Source organism: Equus caballus, chromosome 19, assembly GCF_041296265.1.
Source record: "Equus caballus isolate H_3958 breed thoroughbred chromosome 19, TB-T2T, whole genome shotgun sequence".
Taxonomy (NCBI): Eukaryota; Metazoa; Chordata; class Mammalia; order Perissodactyla; family Equidae; genus Equus; species Equus caballus.
Window position 1 is genome coordinate 44,799,378 of NC_091702.1, and position 20,182 is coordinate 44,819,559.

The 20,182-nt window shown below is 50.9% G+C and overlaps 1 protein-coding gene across 2 annotated transcripts in view; it reads left to right on the forward strand.

The window, feature by feature from the left end:
- Positions 1–15,043: 15,043 nt before the first annotated feature.
- The window catches only part of HEG1 (heart development protein with EGF like domains 1), an 85,851-nt gene continuing 80,712 nt past the window's right edge, over positions 15,044–20,182 (forward strand). Inside the window, exon 1 of one of the 2 annotated variants that reach the window (XM_023623607.2) lies at positions 15,044–15,458. In XM_023623607.2, coding sequence (XP_023479375.2) covers positions 15,185–15,458 — 274 coding nt within the window. In that variant the 5' untranslated portion in view covers positions 15,044–15,184. The remainder of the gene's footprint in view (positions 15,459–20,182) is intronic. The other variant, XM_023623608.2, reaches the window with a different exon arrangement.

The following is a 20,182-nucleotide window of genomic DNA, read 5'->3' on the forward strand; positions in this document are numbered from 1 at the left end:
TGGCTTAAAATGGGGGCCATGTGGTCTGCGTCAGATTCACTTTGGGAAGCCCCGAGGGCAAATGGCATTTCAAAGGATTAGCAGTCATCCCCCAGCAGCCAGCAAGGGGGCTCAATGGATGCTGATCTGCCCAACGTGACATACGCCATATGTGTTAAGAGGCTGAAGACAGAGAAAACAAAACTGCTTGCAAATATGAACCCCAAAGTGAAAGTCGCAAGGGCAGATGCTCCAAATGGCAGTGTCAATTTTTAATTAAGCTGCTTGTCAGATGGGTGACTCTGTGTAACTCTATGCGTTTGTATTAGTCAGGGTGGGCTTGTTGCTACAACAAACAGCTCCCAATCTCAGTGACTTGACACTTTATAAGTTCATTTCTGGCTCATGTTCCAGTTTGACACAAGTCAGAAGCGGGTGGGGAGCTCTGCTCTGCACTGTCATTCAGAGACCTGGCTCCTTCTGTTTAGTAGCTTGAATATCTTCTAGGCCCTCAGAGTCTTCCCCCTGAATTCTCAGCAACCAGCTGGCAGGAGAGGGAAGAAAGGGAGGATGCCACTGAGATTTTAGGGGCCAGGACTAAAAGAGCTCATATCACTTCCTCCCCCAGCCAGAACTAGGCAAATAGTCTGTCTCATTGAAAGACTGGCTGAGAAATGCAGGCCAGCTGTGTGCTCAGGAAGATGAGGAACCAGGTGTGGTGGGCACCTGGACAGTCTCCGCCCCTGTGCTCAGGATAAGAACGGCTGGATTGAGTTCTTTGCTGATGGCAAGTGAGTCAGTCTCCTGATGTGCCCTGAGTAGGTTGGCCCCTTCTGAGCTCTGTCTTCTGTGGGAAGTTATATGGTTGATCCAATGATTTCTGCCATTCCTTAAATCATGCCTGGAATTCCATTTTCAATATTCTCTTCAGAGCCTTTGAATATTCTCGTGAATGGCATGTTTTATCCTTTGAGGGTTCATTTGATTTCTGGAAGCATCAGAAACCGTTTGGAACCAAATCTGGGAATAAAGGGACCAAAGAAGCCAAATTATCTTCTTTGGGTCAAAACTGAGGTGTGACCATAAAGCAGACTGACTCATGAGGCAATTTCCAAAGATGAGATACCAACACAACACATTTGGAGGACCGACAGTGTCATGGGAATAATTCTGTAAGACTTCTCAAGGTGCTGATATGGAGGAGCAGCATTTATGTCGATAAATTGTGCGTGTGCATGCGTGAGTGCGTGTGTGTGTGTGTGTGTGCATGCGTGAGTGCGTGTGCGTGTGTGCATGTGCATGCGTGAGTGCGTGTGTGTGTGTGTGCATGCGTGAGTGCGTGTGTGTGCATGTGCATGCGTGAGTGCGTGTGTGTGTGTGCATGCGTGAGTGCGTGTGTGTGTGCATGTGCATGCGTGAGTGCGTGTGTGCATGTGCATGCGTGAGTGCGTGTGTGTGTGTGCGTGTGCATGCGTGAGTGCGTGTGTGTGTGTGCATGTGCATGCGTGAGTGCGTGTGTGTGTGTGCATGCGTGAGTGCGTGTGTGTGCGTGTGCATGCGTGAGTGCGTGTGTGTGTGCATGTGCATGCGTGAGTGCGTGTGTGTGTGCGTGTGCATGCGTGAGTGCGTGTGTGTGTGTGCGTGTGCATGCGTGAGTGCGTGTGTGTGTGTGCGTGTGCATGCGTGAGTGTGTGTGTGCGCATGTGCATGCGTGAGTGTGTGTGTGTGTGTGCATGTGCATGCGTGAGTGCATGTGTGCATGTGTGTGTGTGTATGTGCGTGTAGTGAGTGACTCTGTAGTTTTGGTTCACATGCCGTGTTTTATTCTTGATCTGCTTTGGGATTTTTTGCCCAACTGGATTGAAAGAGCCTCAGTAGGAGAGGTGTATCTTCAGTTATAAATCATTCCAATTTATGATTTTAAGTATTTTTTATGTGCTCTGTCAAGTATGCAACCCATCACACATTCAGTCACTCGCTTAGTAAATATTTATTGAAGGTCCATGTGTGCAAAGCCACTTTTTAAATTCAGAAACTGTAAAACCAGATGACAACTATTGCTTCCCCAGCAGCCTGAAGCTCGGTTTGTAGGTGCTGGGAGCAGAGTGTTGTAGGAGAAGCAGCAGGAATTGGACACAGACTTCTTGGAAGGCCAAGAAGAAAGGAAACTGGGCATGGAATAGGCTGCACTTGGATGGTTCAACCAAAGTGTTCTGTGAAGAGGGATTATCCGTAAGATTTCCTTCCAGACTGAAGGCACTGGACCAGCTCTTTTCCCGACTGATGTTTTACCTTCCTGGATAAACCTAGTGCCCTGGAACATCTTCACACCTGTTTTAGAATTACTCGTTTCACCCTAAGACACCCAACCGGAGCATATCTTTCCTCGTGAGCAGTAGAGGAAGCACGAGATAGGGGCGGCCCCTGCTCCACGGCTGCAGTTCCCGGAGAGGCTTTGGGGATTCCATTCTTCCATCATGCAGCTGCCTTCAGAGGCGACCGGGGAAAGCCTTATTCCTGAAAGTATAGCCCTCAGTTCGCCAGCATAAAAAATTACCTGGGATGGTTGCTCAAATGCAGATTCCTGGGCTCTTCCAGACCTAGTATCTCAGATTTTCTTGGTGAAGCCTAAGAACATCCATTTTTAAGTACTGCCTCCCCAAGGTGATTCCCTAAAGTTTGAGAAGCACAGGTGGAAGGGCTTTGGGCTGACCTGGGTCTGAGACTAGCCGATCCAGCAGCTCCATGCTCTCTGCTGGGCAGCTGCCATCCCAGACCAGAGCTCCGTGTGCTACACGCTGGCGAAGCGGGCTGCTCCATGCTGGGGTCCGATAAACCACCCTGCAGGGAGGCACTTCTCCATGGGCCACACTGACCAGCCAGAGACAAAGCACTTCCGAACCTCGTTCCACCGAGCGGCAGAGTTGGGCTGCACCACCTTGGTGTGCATGTGTGTGCACAGTTGTGAGTGTGTTTGCAGCTGTGAGTCTATCTATCTATACACCAGGGTATACACATTTTGTTCTCTCTGCCACTCACTGGTACAGCCTGTCCCCTTATCTCCCATCCCAACCCCAACTCCTCCCTTCCTTCCACTCCTGCCTCTCAGGATGCTAGGGCTCCACACCCCACCTGGGTGCCACGGTCACCGCACCCACCTGCAGCCGGGGGCCCGCAATTCGTGGTCAATCCTTAAAAAATTAAAAAACCTTTACTGAACCAGGCATTACGCTCGACACCCGTATTCATTGTCTTATTCGATCCTCAGAACAACTCAGTGAGGTAGGTCTTGTTGTGTCCCCCGTTAGAGATGAGGGAACTGAGGCTCAGGAGGGTTAAGTAACTTACTCAAGGCGTAGTTAGTAAGTAGCAGAGCTGGATTTCAACGGAGATCATTCATTCATCACTGTTCACAGTCCTCATGGAGGCCAGCCGAGACCTTCTGTTCTCTCTGTAAGTCCACACCTTCTCGCCCTTCACCTCTAGTGCAGGCGTTGGCAAACTGTAGCCCCGTGGGCCAAATCAAGCCCAGGGCCTGTCTTTTTTTAAAATTGAGGTGAAATTCACATGACATAAAAATAACCATTTTAACCACTGCTTGTTTTTGAAAGTAAAGTTTTATTGGAACACAGCCACACCCATTCACTCACATATTGTCTATTGCTGCTTTCACACGACAGTGACAGCATTGAGTAGTGGTGACAGAGACCATATGGACCACAAAGCCTAAAATATTGATTAGCTAGCCCTTTAGGGAAAAAGTATCCTGGCCCCCACCGTAGAGAGTTTTGATCTGGATCCACGCCCTTGGAATGAGTTTTCTCAGACATCTGTGTCTCCATTAAAAACGCCTGTCCTTCCTGAAGGTAACCGCTCTGTCTTCGTCGGATGCTGTGCTTTTGCGTGGACTCGCTCCTCTGCCACCTGTTTTTTCTTCCTTCTTCCTCTTGTCTCCACCCAGACATGGGTCAGTCCTGGCAAACACACACCTGTGCCTGATCTGCCAGCTGCCATTCCATTTTCCTTTCTTCGCCTGCCAAATGCCTGGTATGGATGGTTTATACCTGGATATTCCACTTATGTTTTCCCTCCTCACCCCTACAATCCAACTTCCGCCCTTCAGCTAGCCTTTTGTGTACATCTCCATGTGGATGTCTTGGCGTTACATGCGAGTCAAGTGATCTACCCCGTATCCCATCTTTGCTAAGCCCATGTTATCCTGCTGTCTCAAATTAGTTACTGTGGGGCCATTTCTGCCTCTCCTCTCTCTTTCTCTCTCGTTACATCTGCTCTGTTACCAAATTCTGTTGCCTTTTTTGGAAGTATCTCTTGGGTCTTCCTCATTCCCACCATCAGTTCCTCGGTCCAGGCCTCCATCACCTCATGTCTGGATCACTGCAGTGTAACTGGTCTCCCTACCTGCTTCTCTCTTTTCGAATCTGCTCTCTCCAGCCCATTTTTCAAATGCTGAGAGCTCAGATAGGATCAGGCCCTGCGTTTGCCTTCACTGTTCCTTCCAGCCTTTTCTCACCACACTCCCCATGCTGTGCTGAACACAGTGGGTCTCTACAGGACTCCGCACCTGTATAATACTCTTTCTTCTACTTAGAATTTTCTCTGTTTTCTTTACTTGTAAACTCCTCAACACCCTTCAGGAAAGAATTCTAATGTCCCCTCTCTAAGAAAGCTTTCTCCAGCAAATCCTCAATGTTCTTAGAGCACCTGGTTCATGGTTATGTAAAATAACTTACTTTACATTACACTTATTTATGGATCTGGCTTTTCTCCTAATCTGCCGGCTGGCTAGTCAGGGGCAGGGACTATATAAGTCTCCCTCCTTTCTAAGATGTATACAGAGCCTGGCACAGTGACTCCTGGTAAAGAGTAGGTGCTCAATAAATGCTTTTGGGCAACCTCTGTGATCAAGTCCCTCCACTGCTGAGCTTACACTGAGTCTGTTTCCTTCTGCACGAAGTTTAAGGCAGTGGTTTTAAACCCTGGCTGCACATGAGACTCACCTGGGGAGCTTTTAAAGAACACTGATGCCCAGGCCCCATGGCCAGAGATTCTGATTAGGGAGGTGGGATCCACCCACCTGCAGTTTGTAAAAACTCCCTTGGGAATTCTAATGTCCAGCCAGGGTTGAGAGTCACTAGCCTAGTGCCTTGTGTTCACGGCTCTCATTCATTCCTCTATCTCCTTATGAGTTCCTGCTCAGAAGCCCTCTTGCACATGCAGCCTCCTTCCTGGGCTGCTCTCTGTCTCCTTCAGGCTACAATTCTCCCTCGACCCAGATGAGGGCAGGGACCCAGTAGCTTTGCATCCCCAGAGCACCAAGCACAGGGCCACCCATGCCACGGGAGCTCCTGCAGGGCGTGAACCTCAGAGCACAGGCTTTGTTTGGGTTGGGTGGGAGGAAGAACGGGGTGGGGTGGGAGCTTGCGGCAGGTGCCCAGCCTGCCTCCACACCAGTGTGTGGACAGTGCCAGCTTCCCTGCACCACAAATAACCCCGTGTTGGCAGAGTGCACAGAGCCTTAGATTTGTTCTGCTGGTCAGCAACCTCTAGCCCTGTTTCCTGTCTCACACTCTTGTCTGACTCCTTATGACGGGGGAGAGTGCAGGGTAGTGGATGGGACGTTGGGCTGCTGTCTGAAGATGAGTTCAGTCCTGGCCATCTGTGTGTCCTCTGCGGGCATATCCCTCCCTTTGGGCCTAGCCTTCAGGTCCCTACAGCTCAGACAGGGTTGTTTTGTTGCTCATCTAGACCAGGAGCCCCCAATTGCTATAAGGCAACGTCACTTGGAAGGGACAAAAGATGTCAGAGGCCACATGTTCCCACTTGCCCATGTGAGACAGAGCCCTTTGGAGGCAGGATACTTTGAGACATTTCTCCTTTATTGCCCACAGACGGCCAGGGACTGGGGACACCTTTTGTCTACTGAAAGCCACACGTTCAAATTTTGAAAACAGATAAATCAAGAGCCTCATAATATAACTGTTAGTTAATTTTTTTAAATAAAAGAAATAGTAATAGTACCTTATTTTTACATGACACTTTTTTCTCACAGCCATCATCTTATTTGATTGTCACAGTTACCCCATGAGGTAGTGATATTTACCAATGGCAGCTATTACTGACCATCTTTTGCAGATGAGAAAACAGACTCACTGAGCTTAATTGATTGACTCAACGTTGTAGAACCAGAGAATAGAGAAGCCAGAACAAGGACTTCTGTGTTCTGCTTCCTACTCCAGAGTCCTTTTATGAAACATCCCACTTGCCCACCTCCATCTTTCCAAAGGGAAATAGTTTTCGTTTCTTTTTCACCTTATTATAAAAGCAGTACATGCCGTCAAAAGACACACAGGAACATTAATGGCAGCACTATTTGTGATAGCTGCAGATGGAAACTATTCAAATGCCCATTAACAATAGGAGGGAAAATAGATTGTGGGATAGCCCCACCATGGATACTATTGAGCAAGGAGAATGAAGAGTCCATAACGACCTACAACAATGTGAGCGACTCTCACCGCCATAATGCTGAGCAGTAGAAGCTGGACATGAAAGAGTGCGTATTACAGCGTGTATACAAATACAGACCAGGTAATTTGTACTTTATCAAAAAATACCAATCTGTGCTGTAGGAAGTCAGGACAGTGGTGACCCGTGGAGGAGAATGACTGGAAGGGCACATGGGCATCTTTCCATCTGGGTGCTGATGACACAAATGTTTTGTTAGTGACATTCACCTGCATGGCATGTTTATGGCACACTAGACGTGCACTTTTTTCTATGTACATCATATTTTAATAAAAAGTTTTAAATAGTTGCTCATGCTCTTGTAAGAAATTCAGACAACACAGAGAAGTACACATTCTTCAATCAATTTTAAAAGTTAAACCCAAAGAATGTAAAAGTTTCTTTCACAGATACAAAGAAAAAGTGATTAGTTCTGTGTAACAGTTTGTTAAAGAGAAAACATGGACGAGAGAAGGAGAAAAAAATGGGCATGAGTTGGTTGGAAGAAAGGCACAAAAAGAGAAGAGAAGAGAGGCTGATGGAGATGTAGAGAAATGGGTGGGCTGCAAGGCCCTCAGTGATGCAACACAAGTCATGAAGACAAGGAGAGACTGAGATACCCAGAAATGACCCCACGGAGGAGACCCTGTGGACAGAAAGTGACAGAGAGAAAAGCCAAAAGACTAGAAGGCCCAATGGGGTGTAGAGGAAGATGAAAATCCCCAGCATCACAGAATGAGGCAGAAAGGAGCAGCAAGGAGGATGGGGGGTGGGGGTCGGCTCAGAGGTGAAGGTGTGGACATGATGCCAGATAGCTAACCTGGACCAGGAGTGAGGGGAGCGTGTTATCACTGCTTTTTGAAAGGCAGGGTTGTTCTGCAGTCACATGAAGACATTGCCTTCCAATGACTCTGGATCAGGCCCTGGCGCTCGGGAAGTGTCATCTAATATGTGCTGACTGGTTGATGGAATGAAACAATGCCCCCAAATCCAGCCTCTCTGCCCACAGTGGGAACTTCACCTCTGGGGTTTCTGCTCCTTCCCTAGGGCCCCAGCCACTTTGCGCAGTGTCCTGGCATTCCAGGAATTTCCCTGCCTGCTCTGGGGAGGATTTTTCACGCTGGAAGCTATTACAAAATAAGACCGCTTTATCAGAATCCTGTTGCGTCGGAGAATGTTCCTGGCTTATTGACGTTTACAGTGTGTAACCGATTTTATCGGAGGAATGTTGTTTGGAATGGAATGGTCCTCTCAGATGGGCAGACAAGAAGCGGAAGGTCATTCGAGGACCCACCCCAAGCGGTCTAAGTTGGAACTCAGGGTTGCTATACATGATGCTTGGGAGCCTGGCCAAGCCATGAGCAAGGCTTCCTCCCTGGAGAAGCTCCCAGCCCCTTTGCAGAGGGATTGCCGTGTTTACATTCCCACCTTGGCCCTCCAGGCGAGTGTCCCTGGAGGCCTGCACCAGCCAGGACTCCAGGACTCTAGCGGAGAAGCAGCAGCGGCTCCCGAGGCTTGGGCTCCAGTGAGCAGCCCAGCTCAGCCTGGACAAAATGAAACCATTCCTGACATTCCAGGAAGGGGACAGTCAAAAATAGGGAGGTGGGTTTATTCCTCGTTTTGTCAAAATCCCAAGGCATGCGTCTTCCTGGAGCCCTGAACAAAACAGTGCAAGCGGAGCGAGTGCCCCATGGAGGCCTTGAATTCTCTCTCTTCTGTTATAGCCCTGGTGCTGGCGAGGCCAGCGCCGCAGCTTCTGTCTGCAGGAGTACCTGATGTCTTACTGGGCAGAGGAAAGGAGTGAGTGGGATGCAGAGACCGAGACTGAGATGGGAAGGGAGGAGGGGTCAAGAGAGGTCAGAAGTCTTTGTTCCTGGGGGAGGGAATCTACCCCGAAGTGGGAGGGGGCTGAGGGGCCCCAACTCAGGCCAAGGATGCTGGGTGCTGGTCAGCAGAGAGGAGCAGGCTGGGAACAGCTGGGGCTGCTGGAGCCTCTCCACGAATCTCTACAAGCCCTTGACAGGGCTGGTCATTCCGGCACATTGCTCTCACTCTCTACAACCCTTGCTAACTTCTTCATTGCAGTGGGTAGAATTGTGTTCGCAAAAAAGACATGTTCAGGTCCTAACCCCTGGTAGCTGGGCATGCAACTTTATTTGAAAAGGTCCTTGCAGATGTAATCAAGCTAAAATGAGATCGTACTAAATTAGGCTGAGCCCTAAATCCAGGGACTGGGGCCCGTGTGAGAAGTCCGTGTGAAGACGCAGACACAGCAGAAGGAAGAAGGCCACGTGCTGATGGAGACACTGTGGGGAGGCGTCTACAAGCCAAGGAGCACCAAGGATGGCCGGCAACCACCAGAAATTAGGAAGAGGAGGGGAAGGATTCTCTCTCAGAGCCTTCAGAGAGAACCGACACCTTGATTTTGGATTTCCAGCCTCTGGTCTGTGAGGGGACAAACTTCTCTTGCTCTAAGCTACTGAGTTTGTGGTACTTTGTTACTGCAGCCCCAGGAAAGGAATATATTCATGTTTCTCAAAATTTCAAATCCCTCAGGCCCCACCCCTTCAGTCCCTCCACTCTTAGCAAACAGCCTTGTCATTGCTATTTTACAAAGAAAATTGAAGTCCTCAGACAGAAATCCAGGCCCCTTCGCTGTGCCACCCTTCCTTCTTTCCCTCCTCCGGAGGCCGGTTCCTCCATCTGGACTATGGCTTCCATCTCCTCCCGCTGCTCAGAAACCTTATCCGGTCAACCATCTTTTCTCTTCCTCAGACTTTTGATTTTCTCAAGGAGACCCTTTCCATGTTCAAATTCTCCCACTAAAAACAAGAAAAGCCCCCTTACTTCTTCATTCTCCTGTAGTTACTTTCCTAACTCACACTTCCCCTTCAGAGCCAAGATCTCTTGAAAAGTTATTGTGACCAGCTTGGTTTCTTCACATCCCACTCCTCCCAACTCACTCCATTGTCACTTCTGCTCCCATGACTCCATTGAAACCTTTCTTATTTTGGTCACCAGTGACTTCCATGTCATTAAAACCAAAGGGTATTTTCGGTCTTCACCTTACTTGACCTTTCCGCAGCGTGACACAATGTTAATTGCAACCTCCTTCCCTTTGCTCCAGTGACATAACTTTCCCCTGGATGTCCTCCCACATCGCTCTGGCTCCTTCCCAGTCTCCTTTCTGGCTCGGTCTCCTCTCCTCAGCCTTTGCATGTCGTGTCCTCTGGGCTCCTTCCGAGGCTCTCTCCACTTAGCACAGCACTCTCTTCCCGAGGTGATCTCATCCCCTTGTTTGCAGATCTTGGACCTCTCCTCTCAGCTCAAGGCTGCAGATCTACATGCACCCTTGACATTGCCACTCGACCGTCTCAAAGTCACTCCAGACCCAAGTCTCAAACAAAATTAATGATCTTGACCTCAAACATCTAGTTCTCATCCACTGTTCTCTCTCCCTGGGAATGGTACCGCCATCCATCCAGTGATGAAAGCTAGGAACTTAGGAAGTCTTTGACCTCTCCCTCATCATCCAAACCCATCAACGTACCTTGTCGATTTCACCTCCTACAATCTCAAATCCATATTCTTCTCTGAACTCGTATCTATCATCTTTGTCCAAGAATTATAATTTCTTCCTTGGACTCCAAGAGTCAGGCATCAGTTCTTGTTTCTTTCTAAATGATTCCCCTTATCACAGCTGGAATGATGATTTCCAATTGCAAATCATGTCACTCCCACCCCTTTCTCTTCTTCACTCCCACCTCAGGCTCCTCCCCAACTTACACATTAAAATGACTTCTCTAAATGCTTAAGGTAAAGCAAAAATCTTTCAAATGGGCTGTTAGGGTCTGCCTGATCTAGTTGCCATCCAAGTCTTCAGCCTCACTTCCCTCCATGCTCTTCCTTGCTCTCTGTGCTCCAGCCACATTGGCTTTACATTTATTCCAATCCCTCCCGCCTCAGGGCTTTTGCACATTCTCTCTCTCTCTGAGAGAGAATCCTTCCCTGCCTCTTCCTAATTTCTGGTGGTTGCCAGCCATCCTTGGTGTTCCTTGGCTTGCTTCCTGCCCACCACCCGCCCCCCCCACTCCCCTTTGCCAGATTAACAGCCTATATATTAATGGCTTACAAAGTTTTCAGATTGTAGCTCAATCTCATGTTTACAGGAAAACCCAAAACCTCTTCCTGAGTTCTCTCCTTCACAGCTCTTTCCACAGTGACAAGTTTACATTTATGTTCTTTTGATGACTATCTGTCTCCTCTAAACCTTTAGGTTCTAGGAGGTCTGAGACTCACCCAATACCCAGCACAGTCCCAGGCACAGAGTAGTCACTTAGTAAATATTTGTTGAATGACTAAATAAAGGAAAGTACTACACTGGGTTCTGGGGATACAAACATGAATAAGGCACAGAACTTCCCAAAAGCAGCTCAAAGATTTGGGGTGGGAGGGACAAGCCGATGAGAGGATAAGTAAACAGACCCAGGGTGTAACGAGGTGGTGAGCACAGAGCAGAAGAGCAATCCAGAGGAGACAGTGATGCCTGGGTCCAGCTCGCCGCCCCCAGATGAGGCTCAGCCCAGGTGTCTATTGACTGATCTCTCAGCCCTCAGGGACCCTTGTCCTGTGATATTACTGCTGTGTAGTCACCTCTGTATTCCAGCCATGGCAATGCCACCCCACCCTGCCACAGATCCTACAGAGGCACTGTCCTCAGGAACTGGGCACAAGCAGGGCCTGTTCAGAATGCAGTGTTATTAAAGGCTCTGGTTCCAATAAGAGCATCGTGTGCCGCACTTCAGTCAGAAGAGCTGGTGCCTTCCGGACAGTGATCTCATCATATCCTCAGACCAACCCCGGGAGGGAGCGAAGGGTGAGGATTTTTCTCCCCACTGTACAGCTGGGGAGACTGAGGTCAACAGAGATCAGTTGACTTGGCCCAGGAGTGAGAACAGCTCAGGAACAGAACTTGGAGAGAACCCAAGGCGCTCTCCATGGGGTCCACCAGCCAGACCAATTGGCAGAGGAGGAGGACTCGGGCGGAGGACGCACTGCAGCAGGAGCCTGCGGGCTTGTTTACTTTGGTGCAGAAGGACATTTCATCACCTCTTGGAACCACTGAATGTCAGCGCAGATGGGCCCTGAGAGATCATCTGATTCAACACCCTTGTTTTACAAAGGAGGCAACTGAGGCCAGAGAGATGACTCTCCCTCGCCACACTTTCCTTTCCCTGCCTACTGATATTGAGTGTTGAGCTGACACTGCTAGCTGTTGACGCAAATCCCTTCTCCCCTTCGTTGCCTATATGGCTAGACTATATTTCCCAGACTCCTTTGCAGTTTGGTGAGCCATGTGACCATGTCCTCTCCAGTGGGATGTAAGAGGAAGTGGAACATGTCACTTTCAGTCCTGGCCCATTTAAACCTCTCATGCTCACGTCTCCATGTTCTTTTCACCTCTGGCTGATTGGGGGGTCAATTCCAAGGGCAACTTTGGAAGCCGTACAGTAGAGAACAGTAGAGCTGCCAGGGTTTGGGTCCCTGAAAGACTGGGTGGAGAAGAGCCATCCCACCCACCTGAACATCACTGCCTAAGGCTGTTGAGTGAACAAGAAGAAGAAAACATCTATCACGCAAAGCTGCTGCATTTGGAGGCCTATTTGTTACTGCAGCCTGGCCTAAACCTAATCTAACAAATTAAGTAGAGACAGGAAAGCCCCTGCAAAAGCTCTGACTACATACAGCATTTGGTGGTGGAGACACTGGGCTCAATGCTGTTTCACTGTCAAGGCTTTGGAGTGTCCCCACTCCCACCTCTGGAGAGGTTGGGAATGCCTGACTCGTAACTCATTCAGTCCAGGAATTTGGTCTGAGCTGCCTTCCCACGTGTTTCCTTCTAGATCAAAAGCCTCCCAGGGCTAGAATGGATCTGAGACGTCATCTGATTTATCCCCCGGCACCAGATAGGGCCCCTTCTAAGCCATCTGAGATGATCAAAAATCTTGTCTAGATTTTTATACTCCTGGGAAGGAAACACTTTACATGTCCTGAGACACCTGTTTCATACCTCGTTGCTGCTGTGTCAGAGGCTTTTGCTGAACCCTAAAGCAGCAGAGCTGGCGCACTCCTTAGCAATCATCTAGGACCATCTTTGTTTTACTGATGAGGAAACTGAGGCCCAGATCACACAAACGGTGGTAAAGTCAGGAGAGGAAGCAAGGGCTCTAAGACCAAGCTGACCACTTTTTCCAAGGCTCTCTCTGCCTCCAGCTCTCTGCTGTTTTCTCTTGTTCTGTCCTAGGAGGAGATGAAAAAGTGCTGGGGTCCATCTGCCCTGTGGTCAGCCTTTCCAGGTTCTCCTGTGTCTCCCCCTCCTCCTCCACTGGTTAAGCCCTCCCCCGCTGGCTGACCTTGGTCATTTCTCTTGGAAGGCAGAGAGGAGATTAGAGAGAGAGGAGTCTGTGGTGCCTTAAGGGGAGGGCCACATGGCAGGTGCGTGTTTGCTCCTTGGGCCTTGGTAACGAAGGCAGATTCTCTAGTGGGATCTCTGAGTCCACAAGAGCAGCCTGTAAGGGCCATCAGACACTTAGATGTTACTGTTTGCCTGGGAGGGCGACCTGTGCTATGTGAAACATTCTCTAAGGAAGGGAGGGAGCAGCAGTGACTAGAACCTCTCAGCACAGGGTCTTGGCTTGTTGGGACTCGTCTGTCTGTGTCTGGACAGCTGGGCAGTCCTGCCTGTTAATGTGAGAACAGGATCCTGAGAGGCTGAGCTGGGGCCGTGAGAGCAAACCAAGTTACTTACGGGGAGATCCTTCTCTGGCACTTTCTTGGAAAGACCTGGAAATTCCATGTGAGAGCCCTGGAAAGTTGGGTTTGTTTTGTGGTTCTTTAAAAACAAAACAAAATCGCTACTCCTCGGGGCTGGCCCCGTGGCCGAGTGGTTAAGTTCGCGTGCTCCGCTGCAGGCGGCCCAGTGTTTCGTCGGTTCGAATCCTGGGCGCGGACATGGCACTGCTCATCGGACCATGCTGAGGCGGCGTCCCACATGCCACAGCTAGAGGAACCCACAGCGGAGAATACACAACTGTGTACCGGGGGGCTTTGGGGAGAAAAAGGAAAAAATAAAATCTTTAAAAAAAAAAAAAAAATCGCTACTCCTCGTTGTTTAAGGTGAGCTTGTTTATACAGAGCAACCTTTGGGTTTTCTGCCTAGTGACTCACTTGGACTGAGTCACCAGAAAGTGGGCCTGGGTCCATCTGCAGCTGCCCTGCTCACCATGATCTGCTCATTCCCCTGGAGGTGGGTGATGGAGCTCTGCAGACAGCAACAGAGAAGAGCAACAGAAAAGAGGGAAACAGAGTGGAGAGACAGGCCTGAAACAGAAGTCCATCCTCAGTTGCCTGAGCGTCTGGTGGTCAGACAGGGTCCCCAACAGAACTGATGAGATCCTCAAGGAGCTCCAGCGTTCATTTCAGTGGAGACATTGTCTGGATTATTGCCAATTCTGAATTATAGGACCAGAATTAATGGTGCTACATGGTCACTCCGAGATAAATCACAATCTTTGAGTCCAGCTTCAGAATGTTGAGCAAGTTATTTTCCCATTTTGAGCCCCTCTTTCTTCACCTGGAAATGAAGAGACTTGCCCTCCTAAATGTTAGACATTTTATCCTTTATTTACTGGGAAGGGAGGGGATGTGGACACAAATGGAACTTTATTTACCAGGAAAATTTGTTTACACTAAATCTTTGAATCGCTCCCATGAAGCTTTTCTTTAAAATTCAGTGATCTTTGTGTGTCCTTTTGTTTAATTTGCCGTCTGCGGCCTTTTTTCTGAAGATGAGTTTGCGGAGCCCAGCCTGAATTCACAGTTTTCTTTTTCCTGCGGCCTGTTTGGGTGTCCTGGCCGTGACATTTCTGCAGAACTCTGGCGTGAGCCAGAGGCAGGGGATGGAATCCAGGCGAAGGCGCGGGGGGAAGAAGATGACTCCTACCTCGGCCCCAGGGTGAGGCGCTAGCCTTGGCAACAGCGAACTAGCACCAGCCCTGGGGCCTGGAGGAGCAGTGGTGGTGGCGACGCTACGGGCCCCTTCAAATGAGGAAGGGACAACCACCACGCGGTGTGAGGAGCAGGGGACCAGGTTCCCCTCCTCCCGCATAGCAAAGCACTTTGTACAATCCAGCCAGTGCTAATCACGTTTCCCAGTACCTGCTTTTCACCGATCACTGACTGATGGGGTATTTAAGGAGTTAGGAAATTCTGGTTCCCGATTCGGAAGACTCGGGCTGTGTGTCTGTGTGCGTGCGCGTGCAGCCGAAGTTGGCCGGCTCTGCGGACCTCACCCCGTGGTCCCCAGCCGGCCGCCCCCGCCCCCTTCCTGCCCTCTCCCCGCCCCCGGGCCGGCCGCGCTCGCCCGGTGATGTCAACCCGAGGAGGAGCCGCCCGCCCCGCGACCCGCCCGGGCTAATTAGCATGGAGCGTCGCCGGGGCCGCCTCCGCCGCCCGCCCGGCCCCCGGCCGCCCTCCCGCGGCTCCCACAACTTTTGAGGCGGGGACCGCGCTCGCGGCGCCACTCCGCTCACTTCCCCGGCCCCGCGCGGCGCCCGCCGCCCGCGTCCCTCGGCCCGCGGCCGCCCCGCGCGCCGGGCATGTGAGCGCGGGCGCCGCCACCATGGCCTCGCCGCGCGCCTCGCGGGGGCCGCCGCCGCTCCTGCTGCTGCTGCTGCTGCCGCCGCTGCTGCTGCTGCTGCCGCCCGCCGCCCCGGCCCCCGGCGCGCCGAGCGGGACGCCCCTCGCCGGCGCGGGGCTGCAGGGGACGCCCGATGCGGGCCCCGAGCGCGAGCCGCCGCCGCCCACGCCGCCCGGCCCCCGCCGGCCGGACCCGGGGCAGGACGCCGCGACACGGCGGGGACCCTCGGGCCCGGCCCCCCCAGGCGCGAGCGCGGGTGAGTGTAGCCGGGCCCCGGGCGCCGCCTCCCCGCCCTAGGCCCCCGCGCGCGGCTCGACCCCGGCCGGCCGGGGCTCCGCGCACCGTGCCGCGCGGTGGGGCCCCAGGGGCTGGAGCGGGGGCAGCGCGCCGGCGGGCGGGCGGGGAGAGTGGGTTTCCTACACGCTTTCCCTCGTGGCCGGACCGGGGGGTGTGACTGTTCTGTTCTGCCCCTAACCCTTGGAAGAAAACTTAGCTCCCGTCGTGTACCCCGCCCCTCCCCGCACATCTCCCTTAAAAAAAAAAAAAAGGAAAGAAAAAAAACCCCAGAGCCTCCAAAGCGCCTCTCCCATCTCGGAGGTGATCACATCCGGCCCGACCTTTCCCCAATTCCATTCTTTTCCTATAGATAGAGAAATGGCCTCTCTGGGTACAGAGGCTGACTTTCAAATATAAATAACTGATTTCTAAAGGGTTCTCAACCCTCAGGAGGTTGTACAGGACAAAGGATGTGGTGGGAAACAAAACACTACTGGTTCACTCGAAAAGCACGGACTGGGGCGACGCGGTAGGGTGAGGGTGGCAAGGTCGAACTCCTTCGAGGCAGGCAAACGCGGACACAGGACTGTCCCTGAGCCTTTTCCTCCTCTTTCGTTTCCCAGAGAGTTGCTGCTGCATAATAGCCACTGCCTGTCCCGCTCAGAGGGGGACCTGTGCTCTCTCCTCTGGACTTTTTTATCCAGTTCCTTCTTTAGGTCTGGAAGAAATGCTAAGGACTGAGTGGAATTCCATCCATAATACCACTGTGACTTGGGAATGTCACCTCTTTTGATCTCGGTTTGTCCATCTGTGAAATGGAAGTCATGATCGTTGTTCCTCCTAGCCTCCTAGTGATGATGTGACAAAATGAAAGTAAAAATAAGTGAAAAGAGCTTTGAACAAAGTCAGCAACGTGGTGGTGTTAGCCACTGCCTTCCTGTGAGGGCATGCGCTCTTTCAGGGTGGCCCCGGACAAGCGAGGTTGCTTGCAACACCACGTATTGATTTGGAGTTTAGATGGGGAGCTTGAGAAGATTGCATCTTCCTAGTGGACGCATCCTTTAAGTTCCTCACGTCGCACAAACTTTCTGGTATAGCAGTTAGCTTGCTTCATTGAACCTAGTGGTTAAATAAATTAAATAAGAAAAAAGTTTTAAAAAGAAATAATCAGATCCTCCAGTGAAAACTCAACCCTGTATTCACTAGTATTCCCTTCATTGCGAAATGCCTTGTCCTTGTGAGTTTCTAAATCACTGGTGCAAGATTGAGAAACTGAGGAACAGTAAGGGAAAGGAGAGGAGAAAGAAGCTTCCGAAGACCCCAGACACACCCGCAGTCACTGACTGTAGATGACTTACGACGTGCATTGTTTTAAGTTCCACGGGAAGGAATCAAGAATATAAAAGCGAACATTTCCTGGCTTTCTCTCACTAGAAAAATAACTAAGGAACTGTGTGGGGTTTTGTGAGTTTTCTAAATGGAAAGTGGAGTGCAGGGGATTAAGGCCACTTCAGAGGGGACACCCGGGAACTGAAGGCAGCTTTCTCTGGCTGGTTGTCAGGCTTTCTTAGCTGTGGCGCCCTGATCTTGTTAGGGGCTGGCGGGGAGGGATGCTGACTTTCAAGGGCGCTGGCTGATGCTGGTGCGTGAGTCTCCTTCCTTCCCTTATGGCTGGGAATCCCCACACATCACAGAGAGCTGGGTGTGACAGAGACAGGGACAGTGGAGGCAACTGGCTTAGGGGACTCAGCAGGTAAGTATTGCTAGTCAGGACCCCCCTCTGCTGTAAGTGACGCACGCTTCCTCACAGGTGTGCAGGTAATCCTACTAGTCTCGGCTTTGCAACCCTCCCAGTTTGATTCATTTGGGGAGGATGGAGCGCTGGGGGCTTCAGGTGCACGGGGCTCTGGAGGAGTCGTGTGAGAGTCCCAGGGAACAGGTAGGCAGGAGCCGGAGCCCAAAACTTCTCTTACCCGGAGGGTCTCTCCTGGTGCCCAAGGAGCATATGCTCTCCAGCTGAGTGAAGGCTGGATCTCAGGTGGGATGTTAGAGAGGTGAGATTAGAAGAGAGGAAATTGATGACTTGTTGAAAACTCCTAGAAGCTACTCACATGGCTGAGGATCCAGGCATAACCTGTGCTTGTTTTCTGGTGGTGGCTCAAACATTGTCACTTAGGGGGAAAAAGAAACAACTAACAAGAAAGCCAGCATTAAGGGATTTCAATGAGTCCCAGTTTCCTAATAACCTCTGAGAATTTTCTTTGGGCCTGCTTTGATTGGCCACTATGTATCACAAGGTACAATCGGTTATTTCCTAAGGCAGCAACATTTCAACTCTGAAAGGGCATCCAGAGGCCGGCCCTCTGGTCCACACTGCGTCCCACGTGGACGTCTGCCCTCTCTGAACCCCTGACAGGTGGCCATCCAGGCTCTGCACCACTGTTTTTGTCTTTGGGGATGTGCTCGCTCCTGCGGGCAATGAGCCCTGAGTCTTACAAATAATGTGCTTCATCTGATGGATGGGGACACTGCCTGCCACCTCTTCTGCTTTGGGGAAGCTGGTGGTCAGTGCCAGTCCTCATAGCTAGGGCTTCCAAACACACAGGTGTCAACAGCAGGGACCAGAGATGTCCTTTTCTCCCCTGGGGCCATTTCTAGCCCTTTTCCTCTTGGCAGAGTTGAAGGTTCTTACTGTTGAGTAAGCGTGCTTGTATTCCATCTGTGGGCTGTTTGCCTGCATTAGGCTGCAAGTCCCTGGACACCAGCCCCCCATTTTTATAGCCATAGTGAAAGTTTTGTGCCCACCTATCACCCTGCTGGCTGGTCAGCTGAAGTCTGTTGCTGGTGTTTCAGCCAGTGGAAGAGACAGCATGCTGAGTCCTGGAGGTTTTCTTTTTCTTGTGGGGGGTGTGTGTGTGTGCGCGCGCGTGTGCGCCCGTGCTTTAAACATTTCAGGGCTTCTGAGCCACAGTTCTAAGCTGAGTGCTTCAGTTTATCCACCTTGATTTTTGAGATCCATCGGCTGTGCTTTAATTGTGAGACCTGCAGATGAGAGGGGAAAGAAAGGCTCAAGTCATAATGAAAATCAATGCAGAAGGAAAGAACTTTCCCACCCAAAGGGGAAATGACGTTGAGTGGCTGAGCAGCTGGCCCAAGGAATAATAATCTTAGAAAAATGCAGCTCCCTAGAGGAAGGGAAGCGCTGGGAGCCCAGCCCCTTCTGGGCTGTTACATAGCTGTGCCCAGAATTGCTGCAACTGTGTGGGCCAACTTCATCATTTAGCTTTAGCCTGGGACAGCCGTTGCCCTGTGCAGGGAGGACCTGGGCTGGGCAGGAGGCAGCCCCACAGGGAAGGCAGAGGGGCTTTCCTCCAGGAGTGTGTCGCCTCTTTCCTGCCTGAGGCTGGGGGTGGTGGGGGTGGGGATTCCTGAGAAGCCCTCTTGCTTTGATGGAGGGTACCCCAAATAGAAGGAGGGATGTGGGGAGAGGGACTCTCCATGGTGTGTGCGTGGGTGTTTAAAAGCCACATCCTTTTACCTTGCAAGAACCCTTTTATTGCTTCCTTCGATGGGTTGTGCAAAGGCTGAACTGGTATTTTCTGCCCGAGAACTGAATGGTGTGGGTAGGGAGAATGAAAGGTGTGTGATGCCCAGCTGGGCGGTTACTGCCTGCTGAGTCCTGGAGAGTGGGGACGGAGCCTTTGCCCTCCCAGTGATCCCCTCTGCCTGCCAGCAGCCCTGCCCAGCTGGCTGCAGACAGTGTTCTTGGAGTTGACTTGTCACAGACATGCTCAGAAAGCAAGCAAAGAGCAGATGGCAGTTGCAGTTTCCTTGGCCACTTATTGCCTCCTTCAGTGGCTTCCCTTTGCCACCAGCCCCCTTCTTGTGAATGGGAAGTTTTGGGTGTTTCAAATGGCCCTCCCTTCTAAGAATCCTAGGAAAGCAGCAGGGAAGGACATTAGTTTGGATCCCTCTCTGGACTTGTAGCCTTTGAGCGCCTGTGTGTCATCGGCGCTTTCGAATTCCTCATCCCATTTAACCCTCAAGATAGTCCCGTGAGTGGTGTTATTTCTCCTTTGCAGTCGTGGAAACTGAAGCCTGGCGAGGTTAGATGACACAGCAAATGGAGGAGGCAGAATTTAAGTCGATTTTGCCCAAATTCATTTGCTCTTTCCACAATATCATGCATCCTCATTCAAAAATTTTTTTTTATTTTCATTTTTTTGTGAGGAAGATTTACCCTGAGCTAACATCTACTGCCAATCTTCTTCTTTTTTCGCTTGAGGAAGATTGTCCCTGAGCTAACATCTGTGCCAGTGTTCCTCTGTTTTGTATGTGGGTTGCCGCTACAGTGTGGCTGACAAGTGGTGTATGTCCGTGCCCAGGATCCGAACCCGTGAACCTGGGCCGCCAAAGTGGAGCGCGTTGAACTTAACCAGTACACCACGGGGCCGGCCCTGCAACCTCATTTTTCTCATCTGCAAAATGAGGCGAGAGTTGTTCTAGATCCCTAAGATTCTCTCCACCTCATCGTTGATCTTCCTCTCTTCCTTGATCCCTTGCTTTTGTCCTTTTTTAGGGACTAGGATTGGGATGAGGGACAGGATGAAGAGATGGCAGTGGTAATGGGACAACCTGCAAAGCAGAGATGTAAAAGAAGAAGACAAGAGCACACGTCTTCACACATGTATAAAATGGTATTTT